General features: G+C 36.1%; 1 protein-coding gene across 6 annotated transcripts in view; it reads right to left on the bottom strand.

The window, feature by feature from the left end:
* ARMC2 (armadillo repeat containing 2) overlaps window positions 1-17,307 on the bottom strand; it is a 97,906-nt gene that overhangs the window by 30,763 nt on the left and 49,836 nt on the right. For all 6 annotated transcript variants that reach the window (XR_007628872.1, XM_050314833.1, XM_050314829.1 and 3 more), the window contains 4 exons: window positions 10,449-10,519; window positions 6,635-6,727; window positions 3,524-3,699; window positions 2,136-2,238 (listed from right to left, as the gene is read on the bottom strand). Coding sequence is in view for 5 of the 6 variants with exons in the window: in XM_050314833.1 (XP_050170790.1) it covers window positions 2,136-2,238; window positions 3,524-3,699; window positions 6,635-6,727; window positions 10,449-10,519 (443 nt within the window). In the remaining variant the exon portion in view is untranslated. The remainder of the gene's footprint in view (window positions 1-2,135; window positions 2,239-3,523; window positions 3,700-6,634; window positions 6,728-10,448; window positions 10,520-17,307) is intronic.

Consider the following 17,307-nt stretch of genomic DNA (forward strand, 5'->3'; position numbering starts at 1 on the left):
TGATGCATTCCGAAGAGGTTTATTTTCACTACTTCCTTAAAAATCAAATGCCTTAAAGTATCTCTAATGGAGCACTAAAAAGCACAGGGACCTAACTCAAATCTCACATTTGAAATCTGTTCATAGCCTTTTTAGATTTACTTTTTATGTAGGTAAAGTTACTGTAAAAGTCCTGTTTTATGCTACCAGTGTCAGATATCTGAAATGTTAATTTTAACAGTTGATAATGGGCACAAGCTCAGTGTATCTTTCACAGTCAAATGGAGACATTCTGAATTTGGTGAGGGTATCTTAAACAAATAAGTAATCCTGACCAACTTTATAGTTTTGAATTTCTAGTAACTGATTGAAACAGATATTTATTTCTGCTGACTATGTTCCATCAAGTTCCAGTTGAATAAAAGCTACATGATTGATGTACACTCACACCAGGCTCTTGCTCAATCTCTCCCCCTACCAACTAAATCACCTGGGTTGTGGGAATGTAAGAAATCAGTTTCAGGTTCCTGCTCTGCTCAATATTAAACAGGGTCTTGAACAGTAGTTGTCTATCTTAGGATGAACAATTAACTTATTTCTTCTACTAGAGCTGCTCCACTGCACACGAATAGTTCACAGGGCCAAAGGAAGAAAAAGAAATTAAATATATAAGCCAGTGACTGCAACAGTGGTGATTATGATGTAAATCCAGGCTCATATCTTCTGCCTGGATAAGTTGGGTCCAAAACATAAAGACTGAAAAGCAAACAAACCAACTCCTACCAAGAATGTTCTTTCTTCATTACTTTTTAAAATACAGGGAAAGAAGAGCAAGTGAAAGACAAGTGAATGAAGATGGAAATGAGAGCAAAAAACCCAGTGCTTACACACACATAGCCACGTGACTTGCCCAGATGCTATGTATGATGCTAATCTCTACAAAACTGTAGTTTTCAGTATCCAAAGTCAAAGCAACCTGAGCTGTTCTCTTTTCTCTGAGTCCTTTCCTTACTACTGGAAAGGTTTATCTTATCTTTATTTCTGACAACAATTGTGTACTGAACTTTAAGACCATGAATACTCTCATCTAGTTAAGCAGATACACATATGCCTTAACTTACATGCAATAAAGGTTTGCAAGATCAAGGCCTACATTAACAAAACATCATGACGTTTTAATGAAATAAATGACTATAAAATGAATACTGAGTATCATTCACACAATGTCATTTTCTTCATAATTCTCATATTTGCAAGGGGTTTGTGTGCAGGACACAAACACTGCTACAATCACAAAAGAGATCTTAGCGCCACTGCTGACAATTCTCCAAAACCATCGCCTCAATGTGCAGCAGCAGCTATAAAAAAAGAGAGGGATTGTTCTCAAGATCCTCCCTGATGATGGCCAACAATACAGTCAGCATTATTTCATTCCTATAAAATTTGGTGCAGACACAGCTTGAATTCTATACAGTCTTGTACTGTAAATCTCAAGAAGGATCTACTGGAGTTTGAGAAGCTACAGAGAAGAGCTTATAAAACAATGAATGACACAATATCCTTTCAAAGAGAGAGCTAAAATGCTGAGATGGCTCAGTCTTGAAAAGGATAAGGCAGAGATACGTGATATGAATGTGGTTTAAAAAATCGTGAAGGGTAAGCTGACTAGAAACTCTCACAAATCCTGCAAAAACTACAAGCAGGGGGATAATGAAAAGTACATAGATTTAAAACAGCAGACAGAGAATTTCCAGAAATTGTTGTTCTGTGAAATTGGAGAAGCAGATAGAATCAAAAAGTTCAAAAAGGAATTAGGCAAATTAATGAACAAAATATCTATAAACAGAGATTAAAAAGGAATTAGAGAGGGATGCACCACCTAATGTCCCTTAAAGAATATAACACTTCTGAATGCTGAGGGAGTACAGGGAAAACATCACAGAAAACATGTAGGCTTCGATGCTCTCCCTAGACAGCATCCCCTGCTGCCATTGTTAGTTATACACAGAATACTGGACTAGACCAATCATTAGTTGGATGTAGTAAGCAATTTTTAATCCATCACTAAAGTTAACTCTGAGAACATTTCCTGAAAGATGAACAATCTAACTGCTGAATGTCAACATCTAACTTACAGACAAGACCAGAATACATACCCAATAATCTATCATTTTGAACGATGTAATCATTTTTTTCATTCCTGCAGATTTTAAATGCCAGCTTGCAAACACTAAGAAGATTTTTTCCATCCACTTTCATCTGCAAAAAAAGTAAAAGACATAATAATTACAACTAAAATCGATATACAAAAATGCACCATAACATTCTACAAGTTTGACACCGTGGCAAACTTGTATTATGAGCGAGCTATTAAAGTCCAGATGCAACCCTAACAATATACTAAACCAAACTGAAAAATCTGCAGAATTAAAGGACTCTGAAACACAGATAGTTTAAGTTTTATTTAGCACTGTGCTGACTGACTTTAGTGATATGCAAATTTTAATGTAGTAAACCTGCAGGTAGTATATCAGTAGCTTGCAGTTTTACTTCTAATTCACTCTTAGAGGTAAATTCTGTACAGAAATCAGTGGTTTAGCATCTATGGCCATACCACAAAGAACGCCAGTACAACAGTACATGTCATAATGAAACTTATGCTCAGATATCAGAAAAGATCTTACAATGTTGTAATGGTCACTGAGAGATCATGAAAGGGAAGTTACAGTGGTAAAAATACAATGACATATGTCTTCCTGTCCTCTGCATTTCAAGGACAATTTCTTCTACATTCATGATTTTTTAATAGATTCCACAGAAAAATGTCTGTAAGGGAGCTCTTCTTTTAATAAGCACCACTTAAACATCTATGTAGTATCTGAGTATAGAACTGTATCTTCTGATTAAAATAATTTACACACTGCCTTAAAGGAGCACACATGCCTCCCCCAACACACACATACAAATTACTAAAATGTCTCCAACACAATGCTAGCTGGCATCCTTTCACCAGTGACTGTCCATACATACTTCGTAGAACATGAATCAAGAGGTTCAAAGAGGTTTAACCAGAAATACTAAAAAAAGAGACTAATTACACTTACTTTCAAAAAAAAAAAAACCAAAATTCTGTTTTGGTATTTTCAGATAAAGGTGTTTAATAAGGTCATGATATTATTCAAAAACTAAGCTTCATTTCTAAATTCATGTCTAAATTTTTTAATTACTGTTTTGTTCAAATCCTTGCATGTGTATCCCAGCTTAGGACACTGCCTCTTTTCCATGCCTATACAATATTCCTGTCACCATACACCAGCTACCCTATTTTGTGCCCTTCCTTCCTCCCCCAGATGTAATTTCTCTGAAAAAGACAAGCTCCAGCACGTGCTGATGTAGATGAATGGGAGCCTAGTATCTCTGTGGTAGTAAACTGTACTTAGGAAAGGGTTACTTTAGATGCAGATTAAAAATATTAAATAAAAAATTAAATGCAAGTTGTAATTCATGATTCACATTCTACCAAACAGCATTTCAAAACACTTACAGCCAGAATAATCTTTGCCAGCTTCAGGCAAAGTGGATCTGAATCAATGTCTACAAGTTTATATAATGTCTTCAGAAGCTCACTTCTTCTTTTAAATTGTTTTCCAAGCATATTTCCTTCAGTCAGTGCTTGATAGAGCTTAGTACAAGCCAGACAAAGATTTTCTATATTGTCTTCTACTTGAAAGGTGTAGGAAGGGAGAGAAAAATAAAAAATAATTATCAGTGCCACCTTATCCAGAGCATCTCAAACAGATAAAGACAGGGGAGAACAAAATAAAGAATGGGTTGCACAACAACAAAAATAAGGCACCAAATAAATCTTTTAAAATGATAACATGATACTCAGAAACAGTTTTATTTTGCTTTTTAAAAAAGAGGAGACTCAAGAAGTCACAGAGCCAAAATAGCACCTAGAGCTAAAACGAAACTCACCTTTAATGCTTATAATCAGACTGATCAAATGTCTACCAGGAAACTGTGCCTCTGGATATATTCTTTAAAGTGTTCTTACCAAACATTACATAGGAAAAAGAATAATGAATATTTTTCTCCCTATATACATAAATTTATATATCAAACCGTGCTGGGATTAAGAGTAACTGAACATAAAAACTTGTTTACTTGTGTAAAAACTAGAATGTATAGCAGAGGTGCAAGATACATTTAAGTAGGATGTTGGCCTAGTGACAAAAAAGTCATCTACTTCCTCACTCAAGTCCCCCAAACTCTATTTAAAACATACAAAGATAAAACCTACAGTAAGTTATTACAAAAACCACATCTCAGCACAATGGAACATATTCTATTTAGAGAGAAAAGGAAAAGTCTTGTCTATTTTTAATATTCAACAGTGAGGTTTTTTTTTCTCTTTTCTTACATTTGCTTTTGTCTATAAGGTGATACTTACAAAGCACCATGTAAATCCACTTAAGCTGCCTGTATAAACTCTGCATTTACTCAGGATGTGCTTCACAGTTAAAGTAGAGTCATACTCAAGGAGGCAAAGCACTTGTGATGAAATATGTATGGCCAGGATATTACAACAAAAAACATGTCTGAGGCCCCAGACCTGTCGGCAGATTCAAGGACCCATCTCTCATGCTGAGCAGTGCCTGGAAGCTCTCAATTTGCAATCATCGCACTCAAGGAACAGCAATGACTATTCCATTTCTACCCCCATCGTGACAGAAAATTTAACAAAATTTAGCATTATTCTAAATACTCTGCTCCAGTAAGCAGGAACCAAAACTGAATGGTCTCACACTCCATTTGATCAAAATTAACAACAACAAAAATTATTCATCACTCATCCCATGGGACGTTTTTGAAGCTTATTCTCCTGAGTACTGGAATGTAACAAAACAAATTTTGTTCCTCTAGAAAAAGAGACTTTGGAGATTTATTAGTTTTTGTCATATAACAATCATCTCAATCATATCATATTCAGAAGACTTTAGACAATAATTCAGTTCCAGATCAGAATTCAAATTTGTTTTTGAATGGAAAGCTTTCTGCAAATATTTTTAAGGGAGAAAGAGGAGGAAAAAGGCTTTTCTATTAATATCTGAAAAGCTAAATGTGAACTGAATGCATGTGCAAGGAATTAGCTGAAAGGTATGAAGCAAATGACTACACATGAAATTAAAAAATATTAAATTACTAACAGGCCTACTCAAAACATTAAAATTATGGAATTCTAATATTCATGTTTATAAGAGAAACTGTAACTATGCAGCAAACAGCCTAAAGAAAGCAATATATCACGTGGCTGCAGGAGGTAATGATGCAATTCAGTTACAATTTGTGTGAATATTCAAGAAGCAGCGAAACTCAACTTTTAAGGTTTTTGTAGCACTGCATTCAAACAACTGCTGAGAAAGTATCATTAGATAATGTCACCTGTTATTAGAAAAACTATGCCCTAACCAAGTTTTCAAAAAGCTAAATAAACCCCAACACACTAAAAAATCAAGTAAAGACTGAGGAAAAGGGGCATGACAATCCATTTCCCTTAGCTACATTCATGACAAGGGAAAGACATGATTAGATTTTACCTCTAAATTTTATTTTGCTTACCAATAAAACTATCACACTGTGCAAAACTATATCTCAGTGGCTCATATTTGACAGTCTTGGCAATAAGCAACGAAAATGTGAAGTTGCATAGCTGTTTTCAAATTTCCTGATGACTGTTTTTCTACCCACCAGTGACAGATATGGGAATGAGAATCCTGCCTTTTTAAAATAATTACATATTTGGGGAATCACTTAGTACTGTACTGGTGTTTCATAGTCATCAACATCTGCAAAACTATGCAAAAAAAATTCCACTCTGTATCATGCTACAACAAACACTGCAAAGATCCTGTAAAACAGAACCACTTGTAAAAACAAATCTACTTTCTATATTTCCACCATTCAGATAAATATAGTGCCTGCTGAAAGCAACTGAACAACCTTTTGAATGAAACATTAAAATGAATTTCAGAGTTTCAAACCATATTTAATTTACTCAATTTTGCTTCAATATTCTGTGTCATTACATCCTTTTCTGATAAATCTAATATTTTAAGCATAAATGGAAATTTTCATTAAGATTTCCTTAGTTTTCTAAAATTAATTGAGACCTTCAATACAGTCTACAGTTAAAGAAGTGAATCTGTGCAGTGCTTTACTCTTAAAATTATTACCTCATCACTGACTGCTAAGCTAGCAGAGCTCTGTGATCTAAAGTAAGGTACTTTAGTCAGACAGTATCTTCTCCAAACCATTTCTGTTGTGGTTTTTGTTTGTTTGTTTTGTTTTGTGTTGTTGTGGTTTTTTTTTTACAGAATCACAGAATGGTTAAGGTTGGCAGGGACCACTGGAGGTCATCACTCCTGGTACTCACACTGGTACGACTTCCCTGCTCAAGCAGGGCCACCTAGAGACAGGTGACCCCTAGAGTGCCCCGGCTAGTTTTACACCACAAAGTCACTGAACACACCAAAGCATAAAAGGCCACATAGTCCAATTACTGTTACTATTTCGTAGTAAACACAGATGAGTCTCATGCTTCCCTCAGGAAACAGTACAGAAAGTAAACCCTTTCAAAAACAGTGTTACCCACTTTTTTTCAGTTCATGCAGAATTGGTAGAATCTTTATACGCCAAAAGACTTCTTCCTCTTCGCACTCATTTATTCTTGTTTCATCCTCTAAGCCTTCAAAATACATTCAAAACAAAAACACACATTCAGTTTCAATTTCTACACAAATGAATAGCTACAAATACTTTATTAGCCCATCAGAAAAAAAAACCTAAATGTCCCATTTTGCTATAATCTGGGCTATTTCACCCACTCAAGCTTTTGTTTTTATTTACATTTTCTCAGAACCAAAAGCTTCAAACAAAACTAGATGGATAAGTATTTTGATATGTAAAGCTGTACTATAAAGCTCTGTTTGCTGACATCAATGTTTCATTTGATTGCTGAATTTGAAGGTAACGACTACTTGTATATCAACGTGTCCTACTATTTTTCAGCTCTGTGTCCACATGACAGCTTATTCTGTGTTTAAAAAAATCCATACAGCAGACAATCCTCTAGCACTGTACAATTTTATCTAGTGCACATGTATGATATTACACAAAAATTGATTCACCAACTCTTTGGTCACTTAGTGAAAACAGTCTTATTAGTTATTACACTCTGTTAGCCATTCTAACTACTTCATGCAAATATTTTTGAGAACTTCACAACTAAATTTTTTTAAAATGCATGTTTCCCTCCTATGCTTTATTGCATTCAACAATTTTTCACACAGTAACCTGGGAACTAATAGAAAATGTTTTGCCTCCAATAAACACACCAGAAATCTTCAAGGCAACCAACTCCCAGTTTTCTTGGTCACACTCAAACAATTTCCTGTGACTGAGAAAAAGCTACTGTTTGTTATCAGAAACCTTGTCCACTTAACAAAGAGAAGTGCTTAAAAATATTTCAGCTTTTTTTATACTTTGCTTCAAAAAGAAAATAATTTTTAAAAAATCTATCACGGACATCAAGTTAAAAATTGGAAGACCAAAAAATCAGTGGAATAGACTTTTGGAAACAGGACTGGGAGCATGGACCTGTGTTCAAATTGGACACAGGAGTTGGTGAAACACAGTTTATTAAAAAGTGGATCCAGGACTGACTTTCATATGGATGCAGTATCACTGGGAATTATTCTGACTTGCTGAGCATTCTTTTCACGTTCACCAAGCACTATGAGAAATGACAGAATTCTGGCCTTAACCACTGGTCCACCACAGATGGAGAGCCAGAGTTTCTGTGCAACTTAAGATTTAAAGGATCTAACAGTTGCTTACAAAGGTGCATACAGGCATATGTTTGGAGTTCAAGACTGGGTTAAGCTCTTTATCTTGCAGGCAACCCTAGTAGTTGTTATAAAGACAGGGTATGGCTTGTTGTCTTGTGCTTGCTTTGTTTGTTTTTTTTTAATAGGGAAATAAAAGTCACACAACACCACTAAATAACATGAAGAAAGTCATTAAGACTAGTATATATACCTTTTTTTAAGTGACAGATTTGCCTGAAAGTGTCTCCTGGTGTTCATTACTAGCTCTTGCATTTAAAGGGCAATATAATTATTATAAGTCCTTAGCATAATCATCACCAAACACAAAAAATACCATACTACATGAGAACACCAATGAGAAGTTTGCCTCATAAGAGCAGTGTCTCAGACCTTAAAACAATGACTGTCTACTAAGCATTACTTGGAACTCTGAAACAATTAAAAACTTCCTAATTTAAAAGCTTACTCTTTAGAAAATAATCCAGATTCTTTTTCTGATCTGTATTAACTGTCTACCTACATTTTTTACACAATGAATCTATCATATATATCTATTTCAACAGATTATACAAAAATGCTGTTTCATAAGTAATACACTGGTAAGTTTATTATTACAATAACTATTATATTGTTGGTGTTTATTTACATATATACATATTAGTACACTTTATTAGCTAATATTATTGTTACTTATTTTGCAGACCATTTTTATATACTAGACCAAATGAGTTGATAATCTTATTTAGACTGATAAGTAGCTTAATTAATAAAACACTATGCAGTATTTGCAATGAAGTAAAAGTTCTGCTCTGGGAAATGCAATAGCAAAGGCGAAATGAGAACTCTACAATAGTTTGCACTGTTCCTTCCTGCCACAAAACCCACATATTGACTCAATGATTTCTTTTCTTTCTGACTTGTTGTTACCTCTCTGAAAGATGAGACATTTTCTAACTACACACATGCTTAACTTCATCAGGCAAGAAACAGAATAGTTCAGGCACGCATTTGCAGATAGAACCAAACTTCTCATTTAAAAAAAAAAATTAACAAAGCCATTTAATTTCCCATTCAGAACGAAAAGAATGGATTTTTCTGTACCACTCTGTTTCACTTGTCCATATTCACCAGAAAATGAAAGTCATAATGGTATAATTTTTTAAAACAAATATCTCTTATAACTAGGACAAAAAGGAGATAATCAGCTTTTACTAAACAATATTAATCCTAGCAATAAAAATGAACTGAAAATACTTGATTATAAAGAAAAGTAACATTAATAAATTTTAAACTTGTATGTGTCTCAGTCCTGGGAGATTTTTTGCTGATGAAAAGTTAGGGTACTAGCTGTATTTAAAATATTGCAGAAGCTGTCCTGAACTTTCCAATTGAGTGAATCACGATTCAACAGGAAAAACACTCAAGCAAAAGAATGCAGCAAGTTGGAGTTGGTTGTCTCAGTTTTTCATAGGTCTTAACTGCTGCTTTGCATTCTGGTCAAAAAAAAAAAAAAAAATCACTAATCAGTCTACATTTATTGGTTGCTGTTTTTAGCATGTAAATACAAGAGCCTTAGCAACACTGAGCTTTCAAAAGCTGTGTGCTGCCTGACTTAAAATGTTTAGCCTTTTCACTGAATACTGAGTGGTTACGAATAGATCCATATTAAAACATTCTATCTCCTCTCTAAAATGTAAAAGTATAAGCAAAAATCTTACTAGAATACAGAAACAATCTTTAAATGAACACTCCATCCAAGACCCCACTACAGAGAAGAAATGATGGAGGATTCCTACTGCTATCCCACTGTTTATTCTAGGATTAATGATGAAGCATGCACAGACTAAGGAAACTACATGATGTTAAGAAAAGTAGATATAAAAAGAAAAAATCCTAATAACACACATGATTTTTTTTTAATAACACAAATAAAATAGCACAAATAAATTAAAAGGCTTTTAAGAATACTAACTCCCATGACATGGTAAATACTCTCAGCCTCTCTGAAGGAAATGAAAGCAGAGCACTATACAGCCTTTGCCAGAATGATCCAGAGTAACACAACTTCTTAGTTCTAGAAAAATAGTAATAAAGAATAATGACATTGCAGAAGAAAATTCAGGTTTCCATACCAGACTCTCACACTTACAATGTGTCAAACATGCCAGTTACGAGGAAATATTAATTAAAATCTGGCATGTTAAGTAAGCAAAATGCATCCCTACATGGCAATCCAGAATCTGTTTCTTCAGATAATATAGCCTGGCATAACTTTATCATTTTCTGTGCAACTACAACAGATTACAAAAAGTGACAGGCAAACAAGATGTTAATGGATTGGCAAATTCTTAAGCCTACATACGGGAAAAGCAAGAGAGAAAAATATCAACAGATTTTTAGAATGAAGATCTCTTGAATACTGTTTCTCTTTACTAATATCAGTAAAAACCCCAATATATCTAGAAAACCAAATACTGTTCAGCGAATAATAAAGAAAGAGATCTTCAAATCACAAAAATTAGATTATTGATATTTGACTTCACATCTTTTGAATGGAGATTGAAATGCCTTACAAAGTACCTGCTACTCTTCTCTTCCAGCCTGAACTCTTTGGCCATGATGAATTTATGCCAGGCTCTCTCATCTGGTTACTAAAAGACACAGTATGGACACACAAAATTATTATCATAATGCAATTCTCAAAATGCTGGTTTCTTCACATACATTCAGCATATTAATAACTAATTGGAAAAGATTTTGATATTTTACTATTTTACTACTGCTCATTAAAAGTGACATATGAATACAACTTCCTCCAGTACCAATTACAGAAAGCTCCTTCAGAAATACTGACATATTCACACCACAAGAGGTCACCATTATGGAACACAAAACCTAAAGCATTTCCATTCGTACAATAAAACTGAAAGATGAACCAAACTAAATTCAGGAAGAGCCAATTTTTATTTTATCATCAGTTTCACTAACTGAGTATAAACTCAACTAGCTTAAAACTGTAACTTCATCCATTCACAAGGACAGGATTATTTTTCTGACAGAATTAACATTTTAAAAAGATTTAATGAAAAGGTTTAGTAACCTTTAAAGAATATATTAAAATTTCCAGGACTACCAGTAAATTATTGCTAACTGCGTAGTGGTCACTAGTTCTGTTAGTACAAGAAACAGGTATGTTGCCATTTCTTTGTAAAACAGTAATAAGTAATGCTGTAATTCCTGCTGATTTTATGGTCAGTCTTTCTTTGGTCAGAGGAAACTACTACACACACACCTGTAATAAGCCTATTTATTCTGTTTGCCTATTTACACACTCAAACAGCACTGATCTTAAAGCAATATACAAGATGTAGATTCCCTGCTATTAAACTGGAGTCTTTCCTCCTTTAAATTCCATACTAAAGATAAAGGTCTTAATTAGTGTTTTCTATTCTCAATGTATCTTTAATTTAACACTTCTTATTCCATTTAAAGTTCATGTACCAATACAACCTAATCTCCTGAATTTCCTTCTAAAGATGACAGTAGTGTGTTAGCAATGTGATTTGATTTTTTTTAACCAGTTAATTTAGTTACTACAAGGCTTTAAGCTAAACTGTTGTTTAAGTGGTTTGCTGGATTGGCGCCTAAATCCTGTCTGTCAGTCCAGACAGAAGATGTAAGTCATCCTATCAACAGATGGAGACAGAATAAAAGACAAAGCCCTTGCAAGATCAGTTCCCTACAAAAGGGAGTGGATAGCTCACTGTGATCAGTCAAAAAATTCCCAAGCAATCACATTACAGGGGAACAGTTGCTTCATTATGGCTAACAGGGAATAATGCTTTCTTTTTACAGCATGTGGATTTAAGTGCTCCAAAACCAAAATGCTTACACAAACTATCTTGAAATTATTTCAGCTCATATACAGCAACTTCTACTCCTCTGAGGAAGCAATGTTTTAAAAAATAATAACAATTTTAAAAAAAAGACAAGAGCTTGCATTTCTACTCTAAAATTGTCTGACACCTCTAAGAAAGAAGAGTTTTACAGCACACATTAAATACAATTCAGTGCCTTGACAGAAACTAAAATTTGATTTCGTTTATGTGAATACCTTGTCCTATAAACTTTAGAAGTTTCAGAAATGTTTCTACAAGTTTCAGCCACCCCTGAAATCAAGACTATAACCTGAAAAGTCACTGGATAAGCAGGAGAATAAATTCAACATGATGACACCACATGCCTGTATGAATATGGATGTTTGAGTTTGCTCTCCTCAGAAAAAGAGTTTTGTAACTATATCCCATTTGTGCTTCTTCCCTGAAAATGTAAATCCCCACAATGAATCCAAGAAACCGCAACAAAGACAATCCTATGAGTTTTGTTGGAAGTAAAAGCAGATTAATTGAAAAAGACACTGAAGCAAAGGATGTGGTAACTTACTAGATAGAAACACCATATATGCGAGATGTAGAGTGAGGCCATGACAACTGCACAAAAAAAAGTTTGGTTGGAACCTGTTGTTTCTTAAAAACCAGTATCAACCAGTTCAGAGACTTAAATGAGTAGGAAAGCAGACAGCTTTACTGTTGGTATTCTGTTTAACTATCTGTGCTTTTGGGAAACATCCTTGTAAATTACTGGTACTGTCATTATTTTCAGAAAAAAGAATACACTGAATACATATATAAATGAGAATGACTGGTGGGCAGGCTTATCTTCAGGGAGTATGAACAATTTACGAATTTTGTGAGAGATTATAAAATCACTTTATATATCTTCACCATTCTGCCAACTTCATTTTAGTTACAGAGACTTTCACTTCATTATCTTTACATATCTTTACATTTTTTTACTGAAACTTAAGCATCTTGTTAAGAACAATGCAGTTAAAATGTAATCAACCTATTCTAAAAACTAAGTTCCTACTATTGAAAGGAACTGGCTTCAGAGTGGTTGCCTAGGAAACAAAGTCAATTGGCAGAAATCTGATCATCTGATAAGGGGCTCATCAAGACATTAACTGACAGAGGCTCTGATGACTTACAGAAGAAAAGGAACTTGGCAACTGGATCATCTCTATCCTTCTCATGTAAAAGAAATCATAGTCGCTTCTATGAAGAACACTGCTTTCTTAAACGTCCACAGAGTGTGAGGAATTCCAAGAGGAAAGTGAGCCAGCACTGCACTAGTGTGGTGTGGAGACCTGGGACAGACGCCAGGTGCCCAATCACAGTGCTCTACCACTCCCCTCCTCAGTAGGACCAAGGGAGAAAACAAGATGGAGAAAAACTTCTGGGTCAAGATAAAAGCAGTTTAATAAAGCAAAAGGAAAGAAAACAGAAAGATTTATTCTCAACTTCCCACCAGCATGCAATGTCCAGTCATTTCCAAGGAAGAAGGGCTTGAGTACATGTAGTGGTTGCTCTGGAGGACATGGGTGCCCACACTCCTCCCTTCTCTTAGCTTTTATTGCTGAGCAGACATCACACAACATACAATATCCTTTTGGTCAGTTTGGGCCAGTTGTCCTGGTTATGTCCCCTACAAAGGTCTTGCCCACCCCTAGTGGTGGTGCCTACTGGTGATGGGTGAATGTGGAGAGACAGCACTAGGCTGGTGGAGCACTCCTCAGCTGTAGCCAAAATGCTGGTGTGTTTTCAACACCTTCTAGCTATCAATGCAAAGCACAGCACGATGAGGGCTGCTCCAGGGAAAACTGACTCCATCTCAGCCAGCCCCAATACATGTTCAGTATTTTTCCCTGGTGAAAGAATGGATAATTAAATGAAAGCAGCATTTATTCAGAAATTCTGCGTGTTTAGACATTTACTTGTTTGTTCTTGCCATGAGCCTCTTGTTAATGCAAACTCTCACCCTCAACAGTATTCCAGGGAAAACTACATTTCCACCAACTACATCCCAGAGGCAAAGAACTGAACTAGTAATCTCCGAAGAAGCTGCACGCAACAAAGGTTCGAATCACAACTGTGAATGTAAGATTCCAATGGAGGAATAGTGTTTTGGGCTCCTTCCTCATACTGAGCCTTAAACATCTGAGAATCTGGCTACCTCTTTACTTGTAGAACAGTCTGGTAATGGGTCTGCATTTTGGGTCACACTGTTCCTCAGGTTTAGACCCTTAGCTTTGTCACTGCTACAGTTTTGGCCCAAGAAAGGTGGTACTTTCCTTGACAAATGCCTAGGCACAGGGCACAGACCAGCAGAGGTAGGGACATTCCCAGACAGTACTTTGTGTGTGGGAGGGAGGGAATTAAAACTATTTTAATTGTATTAACAATAACCTATGACACAGCAGTTGACCACCAAGCCAGTGACTAACTCCTTTGTTTAATTTTTATCAATTATTAGTACAGATGTATCCCTGGTGCCCCCGATTATTTAGTTACTAGCTAAGAGAGACACATGGCCTAATACTAGCAAATTAATGCTTCTCTGCATAGTTGTCTCTATCAAACACCTGTGATTAATGAGGTAGCAAAGCTTAACTAGAACAAAAAGAGAACATGATAATCTCTCTGAATTGTCCAACTTCAAGGCATTCCCTCTCCACACTACCCTCTCTCCTCATGGTAAGACTCCTGTAACACCTTACATATCCTTACAGCTTTGGGAGGCAAAGTTAGATAACATGGAAGTGGGAGAAGAACAGAGAAGCACAGGATGAAGAATATACGTGTTTGTTTTCAGAGTGAAGAGTAGGAATAACAGGGAACGAACAAAAGACAGGGACAGCAGGGATGGAAAAGGTCATAAGCCCCACACTATCTGCTTCTGCAAGTGCCAAGGCCTCACACAACTTTGCTTGTCCAGAGGTTATGAGGGTCTTCTTTTGCACCCATGTAAACTGAATCTGTGGACTCTCTCTTGAAGCAGAGATGGGAACCAGGACTATCTCATGTAAACTGGAATCTCAACAGACTCTTAAAAAGGCAAAGAGCTACTAACATGCAGACTGTGCATCACGCCCTGAGTAGATGCTCTGAAAAAGACAGAGGAGACATTATGTGGTGTCTGGAAACAGATTTCTTTTCCATTTTTAAACAAGAAAATGACAATGGATTGCCAGCTTTGTGATCCAGAATATAACATGATTCTGCAGAGCACCCTTAGGTTTGTGAGTATATTTTGTTGGCAAATGTTATATGACTGCTTAAGGCAACTTCTTTGGGGCAGGGGTTGGTTGAATATATCAGATCCACCGAACTGGTTTCCAATGACAGAAACAGAAGGCATAATATCTGAGGACTATCTGACAACTGACTAACAAAACTCCATTTTCTTTCACTCAGGTCCACACAACACTTACCAAACAGTTGGAAATCTAATCATTAGCAACATTTTAACCAGAAAAGGTACCTTGGAAGATACTTGGAAAGACATACAGCACATTGCCTTCTGAAGGCATCACCTGCACAAACTACAATAGCACTGACATTTACAGAACCCACATTTACATATAGTTAATAAAAATATGAAACAGAACATGCTTTAATTACTCCAAAAGCTTGTCTTCAACTTTACAGTGTATCAAAAGAAGACATAAAACTGGTAAGTACAGACACTCACAGAAAAACCTCTTCAGAATCTCCTTCCTGCTAAGAAGTCTTAGTCTGTGCTGCCATCGCATGAAAGATCACCCATGCGCTCTCGATAAAACACTGGCCTCACTGCTAAGTAGCATGTTCTAAAGTAAAGTAATATTTAGTTGGGGGGGTGGGATTCTGTTTATTTTAAATAAATTTCTAAGGTACTTGAGTTCATTGCCTCTCAATTTGTTTCTTTGATGACCTTTTTATTCAGTCAGAAAACTGTGATTATGAGTGCACAATTTCTAACCATCTATATCGGCAGAACCTTTTCTATACCCTTGGAACCATAATTCTTATCTTCCTAAGTTCCTTCCTCGTAAGGAAATTTAGGCTGCAGATAGTTTCATTGTTTATCCTTAGAGCTCTTTTATTTGTTTGTATTATTTTGGTAAGGTAAACAAACCCAGTCCTACTTAATCTAAAAGTACACTAGCCATTTATGCAGTGAAAATATACAGAAGTCATAATGGGTCATGCTGAAAGTCCACTTTGCTCAGCGCCCTCTGACAGTGACCAAAAAGCTTCTCAGATACCTGCAGCAAATTGAAGGGTGCTGTTGGGGTGCTGGTGTTGGGGTGCTGTTGTGGTGCCTTGCCTACAGTTCTCCTTCAGTTTCTGCCTTCATGTTTTTCACCCTGATGCATTCCCCATCCTCCTTCCTCTTTTCTTCCATTTTCCCTCCAAAGTCACTCAATTTGTCCCCAATGTATTTTCCTTCATTCCACTCCCTTCAGCCCCCCAAACTTTCTTCTTCTGGTTTATTTAAAACCCAAAAATGTGACTCAAAGTTTTATAAATTTAATTTGGATCCTTGATATATCAATTTTTTCAGGTCTGCAAAAGTCTAGGAGAGCAATTTCTAACTTTTCATAAAGCTCTGAAAAAATTCTAGGCACTAGGCAGTAAGGCAGTAAGTAAAAGATGCAGACTGTTTATACATAAATACAAGCACTGAACATCTGATTTTACAAACATACGTTGTGTGCATTGGAATGCCAGACATGGTGCATCTACACCCAAAAATCAAGACATTTTACTAAGTGTTAAGAGGAACAGATTTACAGAAATGCTAAGCAGATCCTGGGGGCCTATTTAGGCAAGCTAGATGTATCAAAAGGACTACCAGGCACAAAGGTGTTCTTTCAGACTAGATCGGAGTTCAGTCGCCCTGACTGTGGATAATCCTTAAACAGATATGCCATTTAGAAAGACTGTTCTTTGATATGTTACTCACATGTATATTCAGAGTGTGACTGCATCTACGCTGTAATCTGGGTTTATTTTTATTGCTGGAGGTATCCAGGATGGCATGTCTTCTATTGATAAGGATCATTTGGCTATTTAAACAGTCAGGTACTTTCCTTTCAACTGAAGATTTACAAACTCTATATGGACTACAAAGGAAAAGCTGCAAGGAGGTTGTGAAAGTATATACAACCAATAAATCCTTAAAAAGAACAGTCAGTTGTGAGTAAATACATTTTCCTGTTTTGAGTGCCTGCCATGGAGGAGAAGAGCGAGCTCTTCTCACACAGTCAGTGACGGTGTCACAATGCACCCTCCCTTCAGATATCATATACATTGATAAGACCCCTGATGAGCCTTCTCTTCTCCAGCTAAAGTCCCAGCTCTCTCAGCCCTTCTTCATACAAAGGATTCCCTTCATATCTTAGTAGTTGGATTCTCTCCAGCTGTTTCATATCTCTATTGCACTGGGGAGCCCAGAACTGGTCCCAGAAGTCCAAGTGTGGTGGAGGTTTTCATGGCGTGCATGAACAGGGTGCTAGGCAATCTCATCTAGGCTCTTTTCCACAAAGATTGCACCA

Source organism: Myiozetetes cayanensis, unplaced genomic scaffold (genome assembly GCF_022539395.1).
Source record: "Myiozetetes cayanensis isolate MyiCay16 unplaced genomic scaffold, myiCay2020 scf2-11, whole genome shotgun sequence".
In the NCBI taxonomy this organism is placed as follows: Eukaryota; Metazoa; Chordata; class Aves; order Passeriformes; family Tyrannidae; genus Myiozetetes; species Myiozetetes cayanensis.